The 21,441-nt window shown below is 44.8% G+C and overlaps 1 protein-coding gene across 1 annotated transcript in view; it reads left to right on the top strand.

Annotated features, from left to right (window-relative positions):
• Rbm28 (RNA binding motif protein 28) overlaps positions 1-10,552 on the top strand; it is a 30,743-nt gene extending 20,191 nt beyond the window's left edge. The window contains exons 14-19 of the mRNA XM_051175796.1: positions 36-194; positions 2,743-2,892; positions 3,379-3,453; positions 6,343-6,596; positions 7,513-7,612; positions 10,114-10,552. Coding sequence (XP_051031753.1) covers positions 36-194; positions 2,743-2,892; positions 3,379-3,453; positions 6,343-6,596; positions 7,513-7,612; positions 10,114-10,248 — 873 coding nt within the window. The 3' untranslated portion in view covers positions 10,249-10,552. The remainder of the gene's footprint in view (positions 1-35; positions 195-2,742; positions 2,893-3,378; positions 3,454-6,342; positions 6,597-7,512; positions 7,613-10,113) is intronic.
• Positions 10,553-21,441: the final 10,889 nt, after the last annotated feature.

Raw genomic sequence — 21,441 nt, 5'->3', positions numbered from 1 at the left:
ATATGCTAAGAGTTTGTCTTTTTCTTCTCTCCCAGTTTGAGCTACTGAAACATCAGAAACTCAAGAACCAGAATATCTTTGTCTCCCAGACCAGGCTTTGCCTGCATAATCTGCCAAAGGCTGTGGATGATAAACAACTAAGGAAGCTGCTGCTGGATGCTACTAGAGGAGAGAAGGGTGTGCGCATTAAGGAGGTGAGAGATGCCTTGTCATTCACATCTTGCAGTCATGAGCATTCACTTCCTGCCATGGTGCCAGCATGCTAACAGATTTTCTTTTGGACACATCGGCATGCAAAGTTGAGTTTGGCAGTTTTCTTGTTTTTATTTTTTTTCCTTTGGGGAACTGTCTTTCATGTCTGACTGGATTATAGCAAAATGTAGGGAAATCTCTGTCATGTATTAATTTAGCAGGCGTTCAATGTCTACTGTGTCATCAGCATTATATAGGTGTTGTAATGTGAGTTTTGTTGCAGAGAATACAATTTATGTGGTTTGTTTTCTAAAAGAATGTTGTCTGTCTGTGTGTGCACGCAGGCAGAGGAGGGGAGGGGAGAGGAGAAAAAGGAAGACGGGGAGAGGACATGGGAGCACATGCCAAGGCACATATGTAGATGTTAGAAGGCAGTTTCTTCTCAGTGGGTCTTCACCCTCCGTCTTGTTCTAGATGGGCTCTCTTGTTCACTATGCCCATGCTCACTCTTAGAGCTGCTGTCTCCACAGAGTTTTCTGTCTTTCCATCCCGCCACAGGATCTGAGATTGCAGACACATCATCACGCCTGGCTTTTACAGGGCCCTGGGCACCTGAACTCAGCCCTCATGCTTACATGGCAAGCATGTACTCACTCTGCCTTCTTCTTATTCCCCAAAACAGCGCTTAACTATGTGAGACTTACATAATATCCCACAGACAGCACAGAGGACCAGGCATGTCTTCAGTTGAATTAGAAAACTCTGGGTTCACATGAGTACTTGCTCCAGCTCTGTCTCTTGAGGCCCTTATTGTTTATACTGATGTGAAACTTGGTTTCTCCAGACAGACAGAGCTCTTTGAAACTAAATATTATCTCATTATCCCCAATCTTGGATGTTGTCAATTGGCATAGAGTAGTCTCTTAATCTTTATATTTAAAAATGGCATTGCCAGTATTTTAGGTGTGTGCTTTGCTGTTTCTTAGCTGTAAACTGTATGCCTAGTACTGAAAAGCTTCTTTAAAGTGTCCCCTTGATATTGAGGGAATAACATGAGAGAATGCTGACCAGTGAGAACACGTCTGACAGCACTGTTAGTAATGAGTGCCTGCAGTACTTTGTTTCTGTTAGTAATGAGTACCTGCAGTACTTTGTTTCTGTTAGTAATGAGTACCTGCACTATTTTGCTTGTGCCCATTTAGAATCCATTACAGTTTAGTGCACTTCTGTATATTGTACAATATGAGCATGATTGTGTAATCATTCCCTCCAAGATAAAACCTCCATTTTAGAGGGAAGGTTGGTCCTTAAGCTTGGGAAGTAGACAGCTCAAAGGCTCAGGAAGTCCATGAAATTGACCAGAGACACGAGGCCTCTCGATCCTCAAACATATGTAAGAAGTAAGGACTGTTGACTGGCAGAGGTGCCTAGCTCAGACCAGCCAAACTACTAGACGAGGTAGAGAGCTGGTGAGCTGCCTGGAAGAGGCTACCTGGGAAAGACACTCTAACCTGTTGAGTTGCATGCAGCCTGTGCAGTGTACTGCGGGTGTCCAGCTTGTGAGCTGTCGCCCAGAGACGTTTCTGTTCTCTGTAAATCACCCAGTAACCTCATGGTTCACCAGTCGGACTTTGGTGGTACCCTTGCCTTGGTCTGTCTCTGGTTCCCTATCTTGGGTGAATAGATTTTTGTTCCTGTCTCTCCAGGAATCATGTCTCACAACAGCATTCTATTGATTTTTGTTCTTAATTCTTTTATTTATGTAAGTGCTGTGCCTGTGTGAGATGTCTTGAATGACATTTTAAGTGAATGAGTATCCTGAAGTAAGGAATTCATTCTTCTCTTCATCCTCTGCGGTGGAAAGAGTAATGTCTACACACGCAGTAGGGTATAGTGTGCACGTGTCTTTCGTACCCCCCCACTACAGAAGAACAAGAGCTCTGTGTCCCTCATGACCCTAGGGATCCTGTCCAGGGATTCAGAGAAAACCTGCATGAGAGTTTCTGACTCCACCTCCAGAGCTGAGACTTGCGGTGTTCTTAGACTTACGAGGGTAAAGGGATAGTCTTTCCCATACTGGACATAGCTTTCTCATCTAAAACCATCAGGTCTTCTTTCCCCCCTGCTCTGTTAATTTCTTTTCAGAGGCTTACTTCAGTGCTGGGATCTCTGGAGAGTTCTCCATTGTCAGCAATAACTTGTTCACGTTCTAGAGAGTCATGTACCTCTCAGTTGTATGTGTTCTGAACAAGTATCTATTATAAATTCCCCAGGGTATTGGAGAGATGCAGGTATTGCTCTTGCAGAGGACCTGATTTTGGTCCCCAACATTCATATCTGGTAGCTCACAACTGCTTCCAGTCCAGCTCCAGGGGATCCATTGCCTTCTTCTGGACTCCCATGGGTGCTACATTCAAGTGCACGTGGGCACACATGGCCACACACATGCAAGCTTTAAAAAAATAAAAAAATTTCTCTTTTAATTTCTTATTTGTAACTACTGTCTTTCTTTCTTTCTTTCTTTCTTTTTTTTTTTTTTTCTACTCACAGTGTAGAGTGATGCGGGACCTTAAAGCAGTTCATGGAAAAATGAAGGGTCAGTCCCTGGGCTATGCCTTTGCAGAGTTCCAAAACCATGAGCATGCCCTCAGAGCCCTCCGCCATATCAACAACAACCCAGAAATCTTTGGCTCTCTGAAGGTGAGCCTCATCCTCCAGGGAGACCCCATTTTTTGAGAGTTTAACTGCCCACTATCCCCGATATTTGAAGGGTGTGAAAGAGTACCAAGTGGGCTGGGCGGAGGTGGGGAAAACAGATGGTAACTCTAGGTAAGAAGATGCTTATAAAACGGTAGACCGAGCCGGGCATTGGTGGCGCACGCCTTAATCCCAGCACTTGGGAGGCAAAGACAGGAGAATCTCTGTGAGTTCAAGACCAGCCTGGTCTACAGAGCTAGTTCTAGGACAGGCTCCAAAGCAATTCAGAGAAACCCTGTCTTGAAAAACAAACAAACAAACAAACAAAAAACCCCACATGTAGACATGATGGACTGCTTGAAGAACTGGCATTTAAAGAAGACATGAGAAGCAGCCCCATGTTTACAGAGGGTGGGTGGAAGAACCAAGTAGGCTTATTGCACTCACAGGTTACAAAGTCTTACTAATGACGTTCTATCTCCCTGACAGAGACCCATAGTGGAGTTCTCTTTAGAAGATCGAAGGAAACTTAAAGTAAAGGAGCTGAGGATCCAACGCAGCCTGGTATTGAACCTAAATACCTGATTGGGTTCAGTTTTGTCACTTGTTTATTTTTGTGTGTGTGTGTGTGTGTGTGTGTGTGTGTGAGAGAGAGAGAGAGAGAGAGGGCGGACATGAGCATGCCTACCTTTGTGTGTTTGTGTGTGTGAGAGAGAGAGAGGACATGAGCATGCCTACCTTTGTGTGTGTGTGTGAGAGAGAGAGAGAGAGAGAGAGGGAGAGGACATGAGCATGCCTAACTTTGTGCCTGTGCCATTGCTTCTGAAGGTCAGAAGACGACTCGGGATGTTGATTCTCTCTTTGTACCATGTGTCCTAGAGATTGAACTCAGGCCATCAGGCTTGGTGGCTTGGTTGCTTTTGGTTGTTTATAACAATCTCACTGGGTAGCTCTAGCTAACCCAGAACTCTCAGAGATGCTTCTGCCTCAGCTACTGGGATTAAAGGTGTATGCTGTCATGTCTAGCATGACAAATAAAGCACAAATTTATTTATTTATTTATTTATTTATTTTTTAAAGGGGCTTATTTAAACTTCCTTTTTAAAATTTGTGCTTCTATAAAGTAGGATTTTACTCAGTTTCTCCTAAGACGGTGGTGTTTTCTTCTTTGCTATCCCTCTCCTGAGCTGCACAGGAGAAGGGAAAGGGAGAAAACGCAAACCAAGGTTCCGATCCATCTTGAGTTCTTTATGGTATGTGGGGGCCGTGTCAATCATCATCTGAGACAGGGTCTTCCTTTGTCGTCTAAGCTTGTCTTGAACTCTAAATCCTCCCGTTTCTGCTTGACACCAGGTATTTTTAGATCATTTCAGCTAGTGTGGAGAGAGGAAGAGCAGCTCTGTGCTCTGTTCCTTTCTTAGCTGCATGTTCCCTGGCCAGTTACCTCTCTTCCTTGGACCTCAGTTTGTAAGATGGGTTAACATGGGCCTTCATCCCTCATCTGAGGAGAATTAGATGAGCAGATGCACCATTGCCCAGCTTGTTGTCAGTTCTCTTACCCGTCTTCCCTTGGGACATTCAGGGCTGGGTTATTTTGAGGTCCTTAGTTCTTATAGTACTCATCAATACTACATACAGTTTGTGTGTGTAGAGAGTATTCATAGTGTTTGATGAATACTGAAAGCGTGACAAACAGATAAGTGATAGCAGTGGCCTTCATGGAGAACCTGGGGGTCTCATCCTTGTACATGACAACTTTTTCCCCAGGTAATATAATTGCCTTTAGCCATTGCTTCAGGGGCGTTTCTGAAGCTGGCTGTATTTTCTTTGATTTCTTCATTGCCTGCTTATGTTCATACTGCACTTTCATTATAAAAGTGGTCCTTTCTCCTGACGTATGGGGACATTTCTCACTTTCCTCATTCACAGCAAGTGACCCTTCCACTGAAAGATAAGTCCTCATTGCATAGGCTTTCATCAGCTTCCTTGGTTATTTGTTTGTTTTTTTGTTTTGTTTTTTGTTTTATTTATGTGTGTCTTGTTACTACTGTTCTGTTGTGATCAAAAGCAGCTTAGGAAAGGGAGAGTTTGTTTGAGCTCATGCTTCCAAAGGGTAAGAGCCCATCATGGCAGGGAGGTCTAGCAACAAGCGACAGGCAGGGTGAAACAAATGCAACACATCTTTACATAGTTTAACAGATGCAGCACAAACAAATGCACCACATCTTTACATAGTTAAACAGATACAGCACAAATGCAACACATCTTTACATAGTTAAACAGATGCAGCACAGACAAATGTGTGTCTTTGCCTAGTTAAAATAGTATTCTACAGCACCAAAATGCTCCACCACCTGGGGACCAAGCATTCAAACACTTGAGTCTGTGGGGGACATTTTCATTCACACCCACCACTGTCTTTTATTTCCACTAGTCTAGGAATCCCAAAGGTAAACATTTTATTGTTTGTAACTGTATCTTACCACTTACAAACAGACTGGAGCATAGTAGGCATTTGACGCTCTAGCATCTCCTTCCTTCCTTCCTCCATCTCCGACATTTTTACCTCCTTCATGTTGACCTGGGTTTTCAGTCTATGCCATTTCCCTTCTCTGGAGGAATTTGTTTAGCATTTCTTTCAAAGTAGATTTCCTGGCAACTGTTGTTTTTGTTTATTTTTAACTGAGTCAGTCATTCACTTTTGTAAAAGATAATTTCTTTACATACAGAATCTAGACTGGTAATTTTGTCTTTTGGAACTTCAACCACCTCATGCTATCTTCTTTTTCCTGTACATGGTTTACTGCAATGTGACTGATAAATCTAGTTGTGGAGCTTGGGGTGTCTGTTGTTTTTCTGTCAGCTCTTAGATCTCTGGCTTAATGTCTATCACTGTCTTGAAAATTTCCTAGCTGTATTATGTTAAGTAGTCCTCCATTGCTTTGTTTCTGCTGCTGGTGTTCCCCTTGTTCATGTGTTACATTGTGTGTGTGTGTGTGTGTGTGTGTGTGTGTTGGGGGCAAGGGGCAGGTGTTTTTTAAAACAGGATCTCAAATAGCCCAGATCCATTCCCTTCCTTCCCAGTGACTAGGATTCCAGGTGTGGGCTGTCATGCCTGGCCCAGGTTTTACCTTTGACAATTGTTCCTTCCTACTGGCTTTTCAATGTTGGGCTACTGCTCTCTGTTTCTGGGTTTTGTTTTTGTTGAGTTTGTTTTGAGAGAGAGATAGATAGAGAGAGAGAGAGAGTATACGTGTGCGTGTGCCCTCTCTAGTAGCTATTTATTACTAGGCAGTGGCTGTAAACTGCTCGTATGCACTTTGCTGAAGTCTCCAGCTATGTGGAAAAAGAGTTCCTCTTTCAGCACACTCAATAGCAGGCTCAACACTCTGCTGAGTGTTCCAGCAAGTAACCTCATCCAGAAACCAGGTGGCAATTTCTTGTTTTCTGCAGCAAAAAACAGCACCCAAGCCTGTAACTAGTAAGCCCCAAAAGGAGCAAAAAGAACTTGGAAAAGACAAGAAACAGAAAGCAGTGAGCCCTACACAGAATCAAAGTCAGGCTTCTGGGGAGCAGAAAGGGAAGGCCCGCCCCACCTCGTGGACAGGGTTCCAGACCAAGGCTGAAGTGGAGCATGTGGAGCTGCCTGATGGGAAGAAGAGAAGAAAGGTCCTGGCACTCCCTTCACACCGAGGCCCTAAAATTAGGTGAGATGCAGGAGGCCATTAGAAGAGGGTGCTTCTAAGTGCATTTGTTTTGATGCAGCATTTGTTTGGGTAGAGGGTGTTGGTGGTGTGCTGGTTCCTCCATGGGAAGTTAACAGAAAGGTCTCAGCCCCAGCAGAAATGTTGCCTTGGATCAGATGGTACAGGAAACCTCGGAGGAACCATCAGGGCAGACTGCATACCATTCTTGTCCTTTCAGAGCTTTTCCTGTCAGCTGAAGCTCACTTATTCTTTCTGTTTGGGATCATAGATTAGTGCTATGTACAGTCAGTGCTGTGACAGTACATAATGTATTTCTACCCCCCCCCCCAAAAAAAGCAATCTTGGTAAGTAACTGAAGGTTTTTTATTTCCATTGAAGTCTTAGCAAAAATAAGTGGAGACAAACAAATGAATATATAACTATTGTGACTTAGGATATGCTGTATAGACTCCATTTAAGAGTGACTAAGCCAGGTGATCGTGGTGCATGCCTTTAATCCCAGCACTTGGGCATCAGAGGCAGGTGAATCTTTAAATAGGAGACCAGCCTGATCTAAAGAGCAAGTTGTAGGATAGTCAGGACCACAAAGAGAAACCTATCTTGAAAAAAAAGAAACAGCTATGTAGAAAAAAAAATTTTGTCTCACGCTCTTTAAAAGATGCTGAGGATGGGACTGGAGAGATGGCTCAGCACTTAAGAGCATTGGCTGCTCTTCCAGAGGACCCAGGTTCAATTCCCAGCAGCCACATGACAGCTCACCAATGGCTGTAACAACAGTTCTGGGACACCCAACATCCATGGCAAAATACCAATGTACATAAAATAAAATAAATAAGTAAAAAAGAGAGAGAGCGATGCCAAGGATACTAACCAGAGAAAGAATTAATGCAGCATCTACCCGGCTGTCCTATTTCAGGTTACGGGACAAAGGCAAAGCGAAGTCCCTTCCTCCTAAGAAGTCAAAGCCCCAGATAGGCCAGCAGAAGCAGAAGAAGCAACAATTACCTTCTGTGCAGGTGAGTTCTGTGGGGCTTGTGGTTTGGGTGCTGTGGCTCTGTGGAGCTGAGCAGAAGGTCAACTTTCTGGGTAGCTGGGTAGAAAGTAAGGCTTCTCCATTCGGGGCTGCAGCTCTGCAGAGGGTGAGGTTCAGTAGTAAAAGTGGAGAGGAAAGTAAGCCTTTATGATGTGTCATTCTACTTGAGCAGTTATCTTGTGTTTCCTGTTTTCTGTACTGCTTTCCCCTAGTATGGAAGCAAATCCTACTAGTAAATGTGTCTCAATAGATTGCTCAGAAAAACTTTAGACTACATTTCTGATGGCCAACTCTTCACACAAACACATGTCATTGTCAAAGCTACTGAGATTAATCAGAAGCTCCTTATACTCTCTAATATATAGCCCCTATTAAAAATTTCCTAATTGTCTCAATAATGTTCTTTATTTTTGATTAGTACCTGTTAGGATGCTAACAAAGTCCACACATTACATTTGCATTATTCATCCCTCCTTCCCTTTCTTTCTCCATCCTATGGTACTTGTCCTTTCTTACCACATTCTTTTCCCCCTATGTTGTTAATTTGTTGGATTAACAGTCATTTGTCCTTGAGGATGTATTTTATGTTGAATTCAGCCACTTACTTATACACTATCATGTAACTTGTACCCGTGGAACCTTGTATTGACTGTCAGCTGGTAGAATGGTCTAGAGGTGTAACCAGATTTAGTTTGGTTGTTCACTGTTAGTAATGCCAAGAACAGTCAGGAGGTGTCAAAATTGTTCACTTTATTGTTCGATTTAGAAAATCCCCTCCCAGCTTCTCAGTTTTTAGTTGTTTGCCTTTTCAGTGCTTGGGATCTAACCCAAGGCTGTTGGCAGAGTTTCTGTTCCGCCTGCTCTGCTGCCGTTAGCCCCAGATAAATACAGAGGCTTATATTTATTATAAACCGTTTGGCCAATGGCTTAGGCTTCTTAATGGCTAGCTGTCAATTATTAACCCATAAATATTAATCTGTGTATTTCTACATGGCATTATCTTACTGGAGAATGCTCAGCATCCCATCTTCTCAGTAGCTACATGGTGTCTCTGGTAGCTTCTCTCTGCCTTTCTCTTCCCAGCATTCTCCGTGTCTGGTAGACCCACTTATGCTTCCTGCCTGGCTACTGGCCAATCAGTGTTTTACTAAACCAATAAGAGAAGCACATTCACAGCACACAGGCAGGATGTGTCATGCTTAGGAAGTGCTCTGCTGTTGACCTATGTCCCTAGCTGCTCCTCTTTAACTTTTAAAAACAATGGATTACCATGTACACCTGTGATTTCATTCTGGGTTATAGAATGGTGATTTTCCAATTCACACAGCCCCTTTGTACTTAAAAATAGAGTTCTAAGACGTGTAGGAAGGAGAATCTTACATACAGGAAAGACAAGGTTAGATGACTTTTTTCTTTCCCCCTTCTTGCTCTGTGAGTTTCAGAGTTGTGAACTATTGCCAACCAACCTGCTATGTGGCCTGTGAGTCTGATAGATATATACGTGTGTGTGTGTGTGTGTGTGTGTATTATGAAATCCCGGATTTTTCCTATAACTCTGTGTTTCAATCAGATGTGGTCATCATTCTTGTCCTCTAACAGAAGCATCTTTGGATCAGCTCCCTGTCCTTCTGAAATGACCTTGTCTGTCTTTGGTAGTGTTGCTTTCTTGTACAAGATGTTCTAGGCCCATCTTAGTGGTTTCTTTCCCAGTTTCTGGCAATAGCCCTTTTCCCAAGGAGCTCTAGTTCTTTTTAATAGAAAATATTGGTCCTGCGATCCCTATTTTTACTTTTTTCAAATAAAGACATTCTTTTATGTGTATGGGTCTCTTGCCTGCATGTATGTCTCTGTACTACAGACGTGGGTGGTGTCCATAAAGACCAGGAGAGGGCATTGAATCCCCTGGGTCTGGAGTTAACAGGTGTTTTATGATGCATTGTGGATACTGGAAATAGAGCCTGAATCCTCTGGGAGGGCAGCCAGTGCCTTTAACCCCTGAGCTATCTCTCTAGCTCTAGTCCTGGGTGCCTGTACATGTGAGGTGAAGATTTACCTCCCTTCCCTTTAAGAGTAGGAGAGTCACTAGCATCCTGTCCTGCTCAAATCTGTCTCTGAGAAATTTCTGACCACATCATATTATATTACAGAGATCTAGTCTCTGAAATTTTTAAGTGAAATTCTTGGGGCAAGGGCAAACAGCGATGTGCAAATCGGGTTCCTCTCTGGAAATCGTTTTCCTAATGTACCAGCTTGCATTCTGTTTGGGATGTCTTGACAGGTGATATTTAGTGTTTGACATTAACTGGGCATGGGTGGCATTTGGAAGGAGGAGAGATGATGGTCAGGAGTCCTTAAGTACATAGTGAGTTTCGGGTCTGTAGAAAAGAAGGCAGACAGACAAGTAGAAAGCAAGAAAGCAAAGGGAGGGAGGGAAAGGAAGAAAAAGGAAAAGAATGATTGTTTTATGTCTACTTTCTCTCACAGGCACCTAAGAAAAAAGCTAAGGAAAATAAGGCAGAAGCCCACTTCAACCAACTGGTTGAACAGTACAAGCAGAAGTTGTTGGGCCCTTCTAAAGGACCATCTCTTATGAAGAGAAGCAAGTGGTTTGATACTTGATGCCCCTGCCGAAAGCCTTGTCTTTCGTAGATGGAAAGAGCATCCTGATGGTACCCCATTCGTGGGGACTCTGTAGGGTGTGAGGGTGTGTTCATTCTTGGTCCCTTCTCCAGCATGGGAGGAAGACATACCTGAAAGCTCACTGGAGTTTTTACATCTTACCCATATTACTGCTGAAGCTGTGCTTGTAATTGTAATTCATTTCTATTTTCTTCTTCGATAGAAACTATTGTAAAAAAATGTTTTGAAGTACTGAATTTTTAGATGCATATTTTATTATGGAATCTGTAAATGAGGAATTGTTTGTGACTTTTGGATGTGTCTCATTTTTAATATACATAAATACATTATTTATGAGTTTTTTCTCTAAATGAACATTTTTTTAAACATTTTTAATTCAATTCCATAGTTTGCAAGAGCTAAGAACAGAGGAAAATGTTTACTAACGTGGTCTCTGAATGTGGTAGACATTTGACTTGCAACTGAAGGTCCTGGGCCTGGTACCAAGCAGCACTTAAGTGTCCGCCCCTGAAGGGGTAATACTGGCTGGAAATCAGATTGCAGTGACCAGACATTACCTGACCAAGGTTGACCCAAGTGTATCCCACGGAACACTGTGTCCCGGGGCCTGAGAGCTCATGGATGATGTGGGAAAAGCAGTGAGTGTGAGGCTTAGGCTCTACCTACCCTAAGTGCCGAGGAGGTGGCAGAGTCTCAGTTTAGTCATCCTAAATAAGGGATTGAACTAAATGTTCTCCAGGCTGTCCCTGCCCTACATACTCCTTAAGCGCTCTTTACCCATACTTTCCTTCTCTTTTCTAAAGGGAACTGGGGTGGAGGGTATGGATATTAGAGAGTCTTTCCTTCTCTTTTCTAAAGGGAACTGGGGTGGAGGGTATGGATATTAGAGAGTCTTTCCTTCTCTTTTCTAAAGGGAACTGGGGTGGAGGGTATGGATATTAGAGAGTCTTTCCTTCTCTTTTCTAAAGGGAACTGGGGTGGAGGGTATGGATATTAGAGAGTCTTTCCTTCTCTTTTCTAAAGGGAACTGGGGTGGAGGGTATGGATATTAGAGAGTCTTTCCTTCTCTTTTCTAAAGGGAACTGGGGTGGAGGGTATGGGCATTAGAGAGTCAAGGTCCACATGGATGCTGGGGGTACGAAGATGAAATACAGTGGGGCAAACCAGTCCCTGGGCTGCACAGCTCTGATACAGTTGTGGCGCAGAGGCCCTCATGTCTGTCCCCTTGGCCTGGAGAACATTTCCTTAGGCTCTATCGTCTCAGATCTCCACTGAGCTCTCGGCTCTCCTGGTGTTGTCCTGAGTATCTAAGGTAGGCTGTTCTTCCCTGCCCCAACCTACATCTAGCTGAATCCTTTCTCTTACCCTGTTTGTTTTCTGCTGCACTGATTGTCTAAGTCATCTCCCCTGTTAAATTGTCTGCTCTGAGGAGACTGTCTTGTTCACCTCTACTCGGATGGCACTCTGGTGAATAGTGGGCATGGAATAAATATGTATTGAATGAAAAGAAAGGAAAAAGAACACTAGTGCTTTGTATACAAGGAAATGCTGAGGGCATAGCTCAGCTTGCTGATTGCCTGGCCTAATGCAGTGTCTTAAAGGACCCTTTCCCAGACCCATCGCTGAGTCACAGAGCTATTTCATGGCAGTGCTTGGGAAAACCAGTTGTTACTCCTGAATGCCCTTAGTGGGTTTGGAGCTGGTGAAGGGGAAATGATGAAAACGTTTAGACCCTTTGGAGGTATCCAAGGACAGGTGCTGCCTTTAGGGTCAGTTCGAGGCAGAGTGATGGGAATTTTGAACATTCTTGCATCTGTCCAAGAGATGGGGTAGAAAGAACCTTATGGAGAGTGTCCGAATGGCCACAACCTGCCAGCCAGTTGGTCTGTTTCCCTTGGCTGTCTCTGTCGGCTTGCCAGACACTTTTCCTCCAGTACACATATACCCTTAATATTTGAAAATGTCTCTTAGCATTTAAGATTACAAAAAAAAAAATTGCTGTTCTTTCTGAGAGTGTTGCCAGATTCTCCTAGATCCAGATATTTCTCTAACATCTTTAGCAACCCTGTGTGTTAAAACATGAGTCAGTTGCTTGGAAAATTATTGCACAGTTCTTTAAGGAGTGATATGAGGACGCATTACATTACCCTGTTTCTCAATGAGCAGACTCCATATATGGCGTCTTCCTTTGAGCCACCTTCCCATGGGTTCCTCAGTCAGCTCCTTGTCCCCTTGCCACGGGAGTGCTAATGCGGGGGGGGGGGGGGCTTGTGCTTCTGCTCTGCCTTCTAGTGGGGTGTTTCAGGAAATGGGGTTTCTCAGTTAATATGAGGGTTGCGTCCCATGTTGCTTGGTTATTAAGGGTAACAGCTGAGGCTAAAGGCCATAGTGAGAATGACCAAGTTTCATGTAACTTCTTACTTGATTATATGCACTAGGTTGGCTCAGAGAAAAACCTCTAAGGAGAGAACCGTAAGCGGGATGCAGCTTTTTCTCTGCCTTGTTTTTTCTTGGCTAGATGGCAGTTTTGAAGTTGCTTCTCTGGAGTCAGCCTGTGGTAGAGAATATGCCCCAGCTACCGTAGAAACAAGAATCATGGGTTCCTCTGTTAGAACCCTAGAGCTTGTGATTCCTTGAAAGACAGTCACATGCCTCTGAACAAAGGGGCTCGTCAGTCCATGTTGTCACTTGAATGTACATCACAAAGCATGCTTAGACAAACCAGGACCAGTGCCATGGGTGGTCCTTCATTGACTGAAATGTTAAGTGACACACAGCTATGTCTTTTTTGTTGTTGTTGTTGTTTATTTTTTGAGACAGGTTTCTCTGTGTAACAGCTCTGACTGGCCTGGAACTCGCTCTGTAGGCCAGGCTGGTCTGGAACTCAGATCCGCCTGCCTCTGCTTCCCAAGTGCTGGGATTAAAGGTATGTGCCATGACCTCCCGACTGATTTTGTTTTGAAAAGAAGTTTTTCCAACTATAATTCAGAGCCCAGAACCTCAAGGCTCCAAAGAGCTTCTTATCCATTTGGCTTGCACTTGTCTGAGGAGGCCGATGGCCAAATGTGCCACAGTGAGTGCTGACACTGTGTCACCTTAGGGAATGCAAATCTGCCTTCTCAGCTCTCCAGCTGCCCTACTTAACCAGCTCTCTCCTTAATATTGTTTCACCTCACTGTGACATGAGTGACAAGCGCCTGTCAATTCTGTCATTCGGGGAGCAAGTCTGCTGATGCAACCTGGGACATTCCTTCCCTTCTTCGAAGATTTCTCTTTCATGGCTGAATCCACATTGTCACAGGTCTGCAAGATGCTGAGACAGTTTGTATTTTAGTTGTTCTCAGCTCCTGCTCTCCACTCACCTCTAACTGGCTTGTTAAGAGCCAGGGTGGGATTTCTCTTGAGCCAAACAGACTTCCAGATTCCTCATTGACTAGTTAGAGGTAATTAATGCACACAGACTACCTTTCTTTTGTTTCCCACTCGTTTCCAGGGTCTTTTGCGGAGCCTGGATGGGGTGTTACTGGGCAGTCCACTTTGGAGTGGTATTAAGACATGGTCTACAGTTAACTTCGTTTCTGATTCTGAACTGGTGATTGGCTACAGACTGATGCTGCTTCCAAGCTGATGAAGGAATATGCTGGGAAGGCTGTTGGACACTTCCTGGGGGAAACTGCAGAGTGGCCAAAAAGACCTTTTGGTCCGTCCCAACTGTGTCTTGATAAACACCAAATCTGCAGTGTGCAGTGTGCTGCCCAGAGCTCACTCCCTTTTATCAGTAGTGAGCCTTCACCGCTGCAGAGCCTTCTCAAACTCACTAGACACTGATCAGGACATCATCTTTGTCCTTGAAAGCAAGGGTTACATTTTACACTCTCCTACAAACACTGACACCCAACGCTGATTTAGCCATAGTAAGAGCTTCTGTGATCTGTGAGCTCTCTAGAGGTCTATCGTTCCAAGGCATAGCTGGACTTGTGAAGAGCAGTGGGATCATTTCCTAAGGTGATGTAAGTAGAAGAGCGCTGAGTAATAGTGAATGACAGTGGTATACTGCCCGCAGTTTGGATAGACTCCTGTATCCGTTCTGCTATGATTTGTCTGTAGCAATCTTCCTCACCAATACCACTCATCATTCTAGTTCAGGCTCAAGGTTCCCCTCAGGGACCTCAACTATCCCAGGCATAAAGGTCAGTCGCTCAGAGTCACTGGCATACTGGTTGGCCTGTCACTCAACAGCATATGCTACTGGGGCTTGCTGGTCTTTTCGTTGGGTTTTGTTGTTCCCTGAAAGCTCACCTGGCACGTAGCTGTCCTTAGTGCTAGGTTACTAAGGATGGTTACTGAACTGTTGCAGTGATCTTTTACACACATACACAAGCATACCACACACACTTATATATACTCTATGTTGTATGTATCTTCTCTATAGCCTCATTCCGCTCCTATTGGTTACTTTTAAAATGTTATTTCCTTCTCCCCTGCACTGCAACGACTCCTTCAATCTGTCTGAAGTATCCATCCTATTCCTTTCTGTCTCCCTGCCACCCAAAGGGATGCCAGCCCTTAAGTGCAGGGCCGGATGGTGAGGGCCGAACGCAGGCAACTCAGTGCCACGTAACTGTCAAGCGTCTCTTCTCCCAGCCAGTCCCCCAGCTCTCCCTTTGTCCTTTTCCTCTCCCTTGGGCCTGTTAGACATGTGCCTTATACTTAAGTCATGAGAGACTCAAAAGCCATGCTTTGGATGCTACCACAGGACACACGCTGTCTTTGTGTTGCAGCCCTAGCATGTGGCACCTCAGATGGACTGAGGTCTGGGCCAGTGTGAGTTTTACAAAGGATGGGATTAAGGTGTCCCCCTAATAAGACGTGAGTGCAAACACTGGCCAGAGGTTGCCTGGCCCTCCAAGCATTGCATCTTAGCATCAGGGCTCTTGTAGGGAGCCGTCCCTGCATTCTCCATTACAAGATGGTGCCTGCATCCGGCTGGCGTTGAGAGTAAACAAGTCAGTGCGCAGGTGCAGGGTGATTTTCCCTCCCTTGGCCTCTGCCTCTCCCGTGGCTGTCATATGGGCCCATGGGCTGCAGCCAATCAGGAGGCGACACGTCCGAGGCGAAGGTTGTAAACCTATATAAGGGTTGGGTTTTGGATGTTTGGTGTCTCCGCTCTGTAAGCTTATGCTCTCCCTCTCAAGATGCATTAAAACTTTACTGCAGAAGGATCCTGAGTGTGCCGCGTCGTTCTTGCTGGCGAGACGGTAGCGAGGGACAGGCTCTGTGGATGCGGAAGCTTTGGTTATTTCAAAAGCGGCCTTTACTACCAAGAAAATGAGCAACTCACCAAATCAGCAAGAGGAGAAGCTTGAGTGCTGGCAATACCCCTGGAGGGACACGTCTTGCCTTTCATGGGACAGCAGCTGAGAGGTGGTGTCCCCATGCCAGCTGCACCCCCCTGATTCTGGACCTGTCAATGGGAAGGAAACTCCTGGGGTTTTCTTCCAGAAGGCAAATTAACTCTGAGCCATTTCACACGTCCTCTCCTGACAGACAGATAACCCATATCCATTCAGAAACTCAAGTGACTGCTGAATGCAGTAGTAACCAAACATTAATTGTCTCATTGTATTAAGTTATGGATGAATTGAATCCACAGGTTCCCTGCAGACACAAGAGTGGCAAATTACAAAGGCATCATGTAAAAACTGACAAATTATACACAATTTAAATAAAAAAAACATTGTATATTATTTGTAAATTGTATGCAGCATATTCTTTTAAAATTAAAATTTTATGAAAGTATGTTTAAAACTACAATAAATTTATGTGCATACATTTTAATCCCAGAGATTCTCTTTTTAAACATTGCAACACCACCTATTTTATTTAGGATTTTATGTAGGGCAGACTGACTTAGAACATACGATTCTCCAGCATCAGCCTCCCACGTGGTGGGATCACAAGCATGTCCTGTTGACCCTTTTTCTTCTGCTCACACTGGATCTGGCTTTGGCCCGCCCACTGCTTTGGAGTGTCACATTTCTGTTATTTTGTTACACAGGTCTGCCTAGCCCTCCCCTGGTCTCCCCTCAGACTGTTCTGTGAGGTTGGGGTGTGGCTCAGTGGTATTGGGCATGCCTAGTTCCTATGGAGCTCCTGGTTTCATTCTGCAGCTCCTTGAGGGGAAAGACTGTTTTGTTCTGCTGAAATATTTGCCAGCTGTGGGCTTCAGATGGGGCCCTGGCTTTCTGAGGTTAATGCCTGACACGTGCATGGCTGTCAGGGAGGGAGCCGGCCCTACCAGGGAAAACCCAGGAAGACTCAACCCTTTTCCTTACAGGTTCTTAATGCACCGAGTGTTACAGGAAGTTCAAGTGAGGCGCTTTGATGTCAAAAGACACCTTCAGTCTGGAAGGATTTGAAACCCTTTTCGAATCACACCCTGGGGTGGGGCTTGGTGTTGTCTAACCCTAGCATGAAAGATCCCTGTGATGTGTGCTGAGCTGAGCAGGGCTCATACTATACAAACCCTGGCTGAGTAGGGCTGCCTGGCTTCAAGTCCTTCTCATCTCTAGAATGCTTTGCCTCAAGCTGGCAAAGGACATGCAAGGGGCAAGCATTCCCTTGCTGTGATATAGCAAGGGGAGAATCCCCAAGCTATGTGTGCCACAGTGGCTAGAACGGGCCCGCTGTCTCTAGGGCTGTTGTCTCTATTTAAGGAACCGGAAAACACATCTTATTAGGTACCAAATGCTTTTAGGGTTAAAGTACTCTCTCTTTCAAATCAGGTAGTAAGAAAAGGAAGACACTTCACTTTTGAGGCAAGGTCTCATATCCTAGGTTGGCATTGAACTAGCCACAAGGCTAAGAATGACTTTGAACTTCTGGTCCTCCCAAGTGCTGGGATCATTTGCATGCTCCAGCACACCTGGCTTATTTGGTGCTGGGGATGGAAGCCAGGACCTCATGCATGCTAAGCAAACACTATCAACTGCACTACACCCTAGGCCCCAGGAAGGGCATTTTCAATGTCACGTTCTTTGACTGGTGAAGCCTTTGAAAACTTCCCATATGTAATTAATTTGAAGTTTTTAATATAATTCTCAACCTGAAAATTAAGCCCTCTGCTTGGTCACCTTTCCCCCCCTTTCCTCTCCCTTAAGTCAAAAGGAACCACTTAGAGATATTTTTACATTTTTCTGTGTGTGTGTGTGTGTGTGTGTGTGTGTGTGTGTACTTGCATATGCATGAGTGTATAAGAAGTCTTTGAGCCCAGAATACATTCGTTTAAGGATTTTCTTCACTGTGACCAGGCTCTGTACCTTGGCTGACTACAGAGTTGCTCATACACAGCCGCCGTGGGTGGGTTCCACTTGCTTTTATAACCCTCTTTCCCAGAATCCAGAATCCAAAGACATCTTCTTTCCCCTGGAGGTCAGATAATGGCTGTTGTCCATAGCCATGAAAATCTTCAGGGAGAGCCATGGCAATTTGACAAGGGCTATTAAAGGGACATTAGGCTTGAAGTACCAGCACAGGGAATCACATACCTTTGAACCCTACTGCAAGATCTGTAGGACAGCTGCCAACACTGGCCAGTTGGGAGTCTGTCTCTCCAGCCCTCAGCTGTGTGTGGGTTCTTCTGGCACCCAGCCACTGGAGCGAGTCCCGTGGAAGGAGACAAGCTCTTGGGAGAACTGTTTGCTTCTGCTCTCTCACTCTTCACAAGAGGGTAGGTGCTGCAAACTCAACAGTTACTAATAACAGTGGCAATTACCCTGCTAGGCTATCTCATCAAGCAAATTGTCTGCCCACCCCAGTCCTCATGTCCAGAACCAGAAGGCAATGTCTGCCAAGGCAAGCAGTGGTTTCTCTTCCCTGCGCAGACCTGTGGCAGGGACTCACTGCAGCCCTGCCCAGATACCACATACATTTTCCCACACTCCGGAAACTCAACTAATTAGCAGAGGTTAAAGACCGTCTACAGAATCGTTTGGAGTCTCTGGCATTCCCTGCAAAGGAGCTTTCTGTTCTGTTCTGTTCAACTTAGTGTACCTGGAAACAGCAGGCTCTTAAAATTAGTGCAGTGTCATGGGTCTCCCCGAGAGGCCCCAGCACGGGGGTCCTGGGCACCCAGACATTTCAGCAGCATACGCAGGTTGGAATGTCGCATCTCAGATCAGGACAGGGCTCATATGTGTTCCCAGGAATCTGCTACAGAACCTCTTGGGTTTGGAGCCTCTTGGTGATACTGGGTCTTAACTAGGATCTGTGTTCTTTCCTGGACAGGCGGGGCAGGGCTGCCTGTCCCCCACCTCCTGAGACTGACACTACCTCTGCCCACCTTTGTAGCCCACCTCCCCCAGGAAACTGTGATGGAGACCCAAGGTGCTGGACCCCCAATCTTTTTGTGTATGCGTTAGGGAGTGAGAAAGCCCAAATCACAGTTGTTAGCAAACTCTTAGGAAAATGTCTGGGGTAAAGATCTTGGAGATCAGTGGAAACAAGAGGATGTGAGAAGCTTGGGAGAAGGGTCTCCCTTGCTCTCTGCCCCTAGTACTCTGAGTGGGTTCACCGGAAATGGGAGAGGCTAACCAGATAGGGTGATGCCCACCTTCATGGCTATGGACCAATGTCCACCTTCTTCCACTCCAGTAGGGAGAGCTTACCCTTGGATAAACAGCCAGAGAGGCAGTTTATCCTGGAGGTATCGCTAGCCCCAACTCTAGCCTATGCAGGCAGTCCAGGACGCCTGGGAGAGACTTAGCTGCCCACATCACTGCAGGGACAGTGGATTGTGTTCTCTTCATGTATAACTTGCACAAGGCAGTGTCTGTATGACATGAGCAAGTTCTCTGCCAGGAGTATCAGTAATTACCCATGCTCACTGTGTCTCACCTGCTGAGGACCCCAGCATCCTCGCCAGCAGTTCAACCACACCAGACACTTGCAGTTGGCATATGCCAATCTTGCTGTAAGGGAACAGCCTTCTTTGCCAAAGCAGAAGATGCCATTAACCCTGCCTGTTGCTAGGCATACACTGAGTTTGTGGACATAATTTCAGGGACATTAGCATCCTTTATCCTCACACTACAAGGTCTAGAAAGGGATTCTGCTAGCAAGTACATTGATCAGAAAAGTCAGGCAAATGTGCCTACCTCCGTTCGAAGACACCTGCTCCATGGCAATGCCCCTCCAGGGCTGTGGAGAACTTCCATAGGAGCCCCCAGTGGAGCATGGGGGAGGACCCAGAGCTCAGAGCTTCTGGTAGGAAGGGGCTGGTGCTGTCCTTAGAGCTGTATGCTTCCAGTGGAATGGTCAAGGAAGAGAAAGGGGATTGTGTTTCCCAGTCTCTGCCAGATTCTCACAGGGAAAGCCTGGCTTACAAGGAAATGAGAAAAATAAAAAATAGCCTCCATAGCCTTCACACCAGTTTGGTGTTCCCCCCCCCCCAGGAGGAGTTTGATTGTGGATGTAAGTTGGGATTTAAAATTGAGGCACCTCCAAATAGAGTTCTTTTTGGAAAATTCAAGATAAATATTTGTCAATTTAAACACCGAATTGGCTAATGAGGGAATTATTTTATGAAGGTAGTGAACAACTTGAATGTCTTTAAATAAGACTTGGTTCAGTGGGCTGAAAAGATGGCTTAGCAAGCAATGGCACATGCTGGCAAGCCTGATGGAACCTGGCATTGATCTCCCAATCCAATAGGGTAGAAGGAAAGAACCAACTCCCACAAGTTGTCCTCTGACCCCAATATGCAGACCATAGTGTGCGTATGCCCCCATAACATACACACCAAATAAATAAAAACATTTAAAGATTTTAAAAAAGTCTGCTTGGTTCAAGTAAGGAAGGGGGTTGTAACAAAAATGTGATCACCATAAAGACATACAATCCTGAATTGTAGCTTTACAACAGGAACTACAGTGATTTGATCGTTTAGGGTCTTGGGAACCAAACTCAGATCCTCTGCAGAAGCAATACAAGCTTCTAACCACCAAGCATCTCTCCAGCCCCAGAAGGCAACCTTTATGGATCCAGTTCTCCTGCTTTTGCATGGGCTCTGAGGAGTGAACTCACTAGTCAGGCTCGGTCCACAGCTTGTGGAACCGTTTTCAGAGCCAACAGGTTCTAAGATGAGCGTTCCAGACTTGACCAAGATAACCTGCTTTTCAAAAGAGGTAGCAGCCAGCAAAAAAGATCATCCTGAAGATGTTTATATACACATACAAACACATTTAAATTATTTATGCCAACAATAATCATTATTTTAAAACAATTTCCTATTTATTTTAGAAAGTGTGTGTGTGTGTGTGTGTGTGTGTGTGTGTGTGTGTGTGTGTGTGTGGGTGTGTGTCATATGGGGGTCAAAGGACAACAAGTTAGAGCTGGTTCTGTTGTTCTGTTCCACAATATGGGCCCTGGGCATCAAGCTCACGTCATCAAGCTTGGCAGCAGTCTAACCTACTGAACCACTTGCTTTTAACATTTCTTTTAAAATCGGATATAGTTTACAAAACTCTCTTAAATTCTGTTACCTGCTGGGTGTGGTGGCATATGCCTTTGATCCTAGCACTTAGAAGGCAGAGACAAAAGGATCTCAGTGAGTTCGAGGCCAGTCTGGTTTGCACAGTGAGTTCCAGGACAGCCAGCGCTACATAGAGAACCCCTGTCTCAAAACAAATAACAAACAAAAGCAAAAATTCTATTACCTAAATTTTTTGTTTGTTTGCTTTTTTTGGTTTTGTTTTAGTTTTTCAAGACATGGTTTCTCTAACAGAGACCTGACTGTCTTGGAACTCTCTCTTTAGACCAGGCTGGCCTTGAACTCACAGAGATCTGCCTACCTCTGCCTCTCTAATGCTGGGATTTAAGGCATGTGCCACCATGCCTGGCCTAAGATTTTAATGTAGTATGCAAAACCCAACTTAGAGATGTCATATATCTATCTCTACTGAGCCAAGTGTAAAACAAGGTTTGTCTCTAGTTATATTTTCCCATTTTCCAAATACTTGGACTTTGAAATAGCACAATTATTGAGCATAAAACCACTTCAAATAAATGGTGGTTCTTCTCCAAACATGCTTGCCTGTATTTCATTTTCTCCTGAGAAATCAGATGCTTGTCTACGCTCCCATGGGGTCTGGTTCATACGCTACTGCTTGGAGT

The sequence above is a fragment of the Phodopus roborovskii genome, unplaced genomic scaffold, assembly GCF_943737965.1.
Source record: "Phodopus roborovskii unplaced genomic scaffold, PHOROB, whole genome shotgun sequence".
NCBI classification, from domain to species: domain Eukaryota; kingdom Metazoa; phylum Chordata; class Mammalia; order Rodentia; family Cricetidae; genus Phodopus; species Phodopus roborovskii.
This window is presented reverse-complemented; position numbering and strand designations above follow the sequence as displayed.